This window comes from Rhea americana, unplaced genomic scaffold (assembly GCF_003343005.1).
Source record: "Rhea americana isolate MKP2758 unplaced genomic scaffold, rheAme1 scaffold_473, whole genome shotgun sequence".
Lineage (NCBI taxonomy): Eukaryota > Metazoa > Chordata > Aves > Rheiformes > Rheidae > Rhea > Rhea americana.
The window spans coordinates 95,484-96,129 of NW_028186616.1; the positions used below are offsets into that span (position 1 = coordinate 95,484).

Here is a 646-nt window from a genome sequence, read left to right on the forward strand (position 1 = left end):
CGGCCCGGCCCCGTCGGGAGGGCTGCGGCTCCACGTGCTCTCCGCGGCGCCGAGCGGCCGGGCGCGGGGATCGCCGCGCCATCGCCTTGCGCCCACGGGCAGGGCGCGGGCGGCTCGAGGCGGCGGCGGCGGCGCGGGGCTCGGGCAGCCCCGGCGCCGGGCGCCCCGTACCGTACCGCACCGCCGGCAGGAGGGCGGGGGCAGCCGCGGGCTGGGCTCGGCGCGGCGCGGCTCGGCTCCGCCTGCTGCCCGGCTGCGGGGCGCTGTTGCAGGCTCTTGCGGGCTCGGCCGGGTGGGTGGCGCAGCGCCGTGCCCGTGTCTCTGCCGGCCGCCGGGGCAGGAGGAGCCGCGGGGCTCCCCATGAAGCGGCGGATGATGAACAAGCTGTACATCGGGAATCTCAGCCCTGCCGCCACAGCCGACGACCTCAAGCAGCTTTTCGGGGACAGGAAGCTGCCTCTGGCCGGCCAGGTCCTGCTCAAGTCCGGCTACGCCTTCGTGGATTACCCGGACCAGAACTGGGCCATCCGGGCCATCGAGACCCTCTCGGGTAAGCGGCGCGGCGCAGCCCGTGCGGACCGCTCGGCCCGCCGCCCCCCGCGCCCCGGCGGAGCCGCTCCGCCGCCCCCCGCCTCGCCTCGCCGCC

The 646-nt window shown here is 78.6% G+C and overlaps 1 protein-coding gene across 1 annotated transcript in view; it reads left to right on the forward strand.

Annotated features, from left to right (window-relative positions):
* The first annotated feature begins 360 nt into the window (after positions 1 to 360).
* IGF2BP2 (insulin like growth factor 2 mRNA binding protein 2) overlaps positions 361 to 646 on the forward strand; it is a 73,901-nt gene continuing 73,615 nt past the window's right edge. Inside the window, exon 1 of the mRNA XM_085316594.1 lies at positions 361 to 550. Within this exon, the coding sequence (XP_085172720.1) occupies positions 361 to 550 (190 nt within the window). The remainder of the gene's footprint in view (positions 551 to 646) is intronic.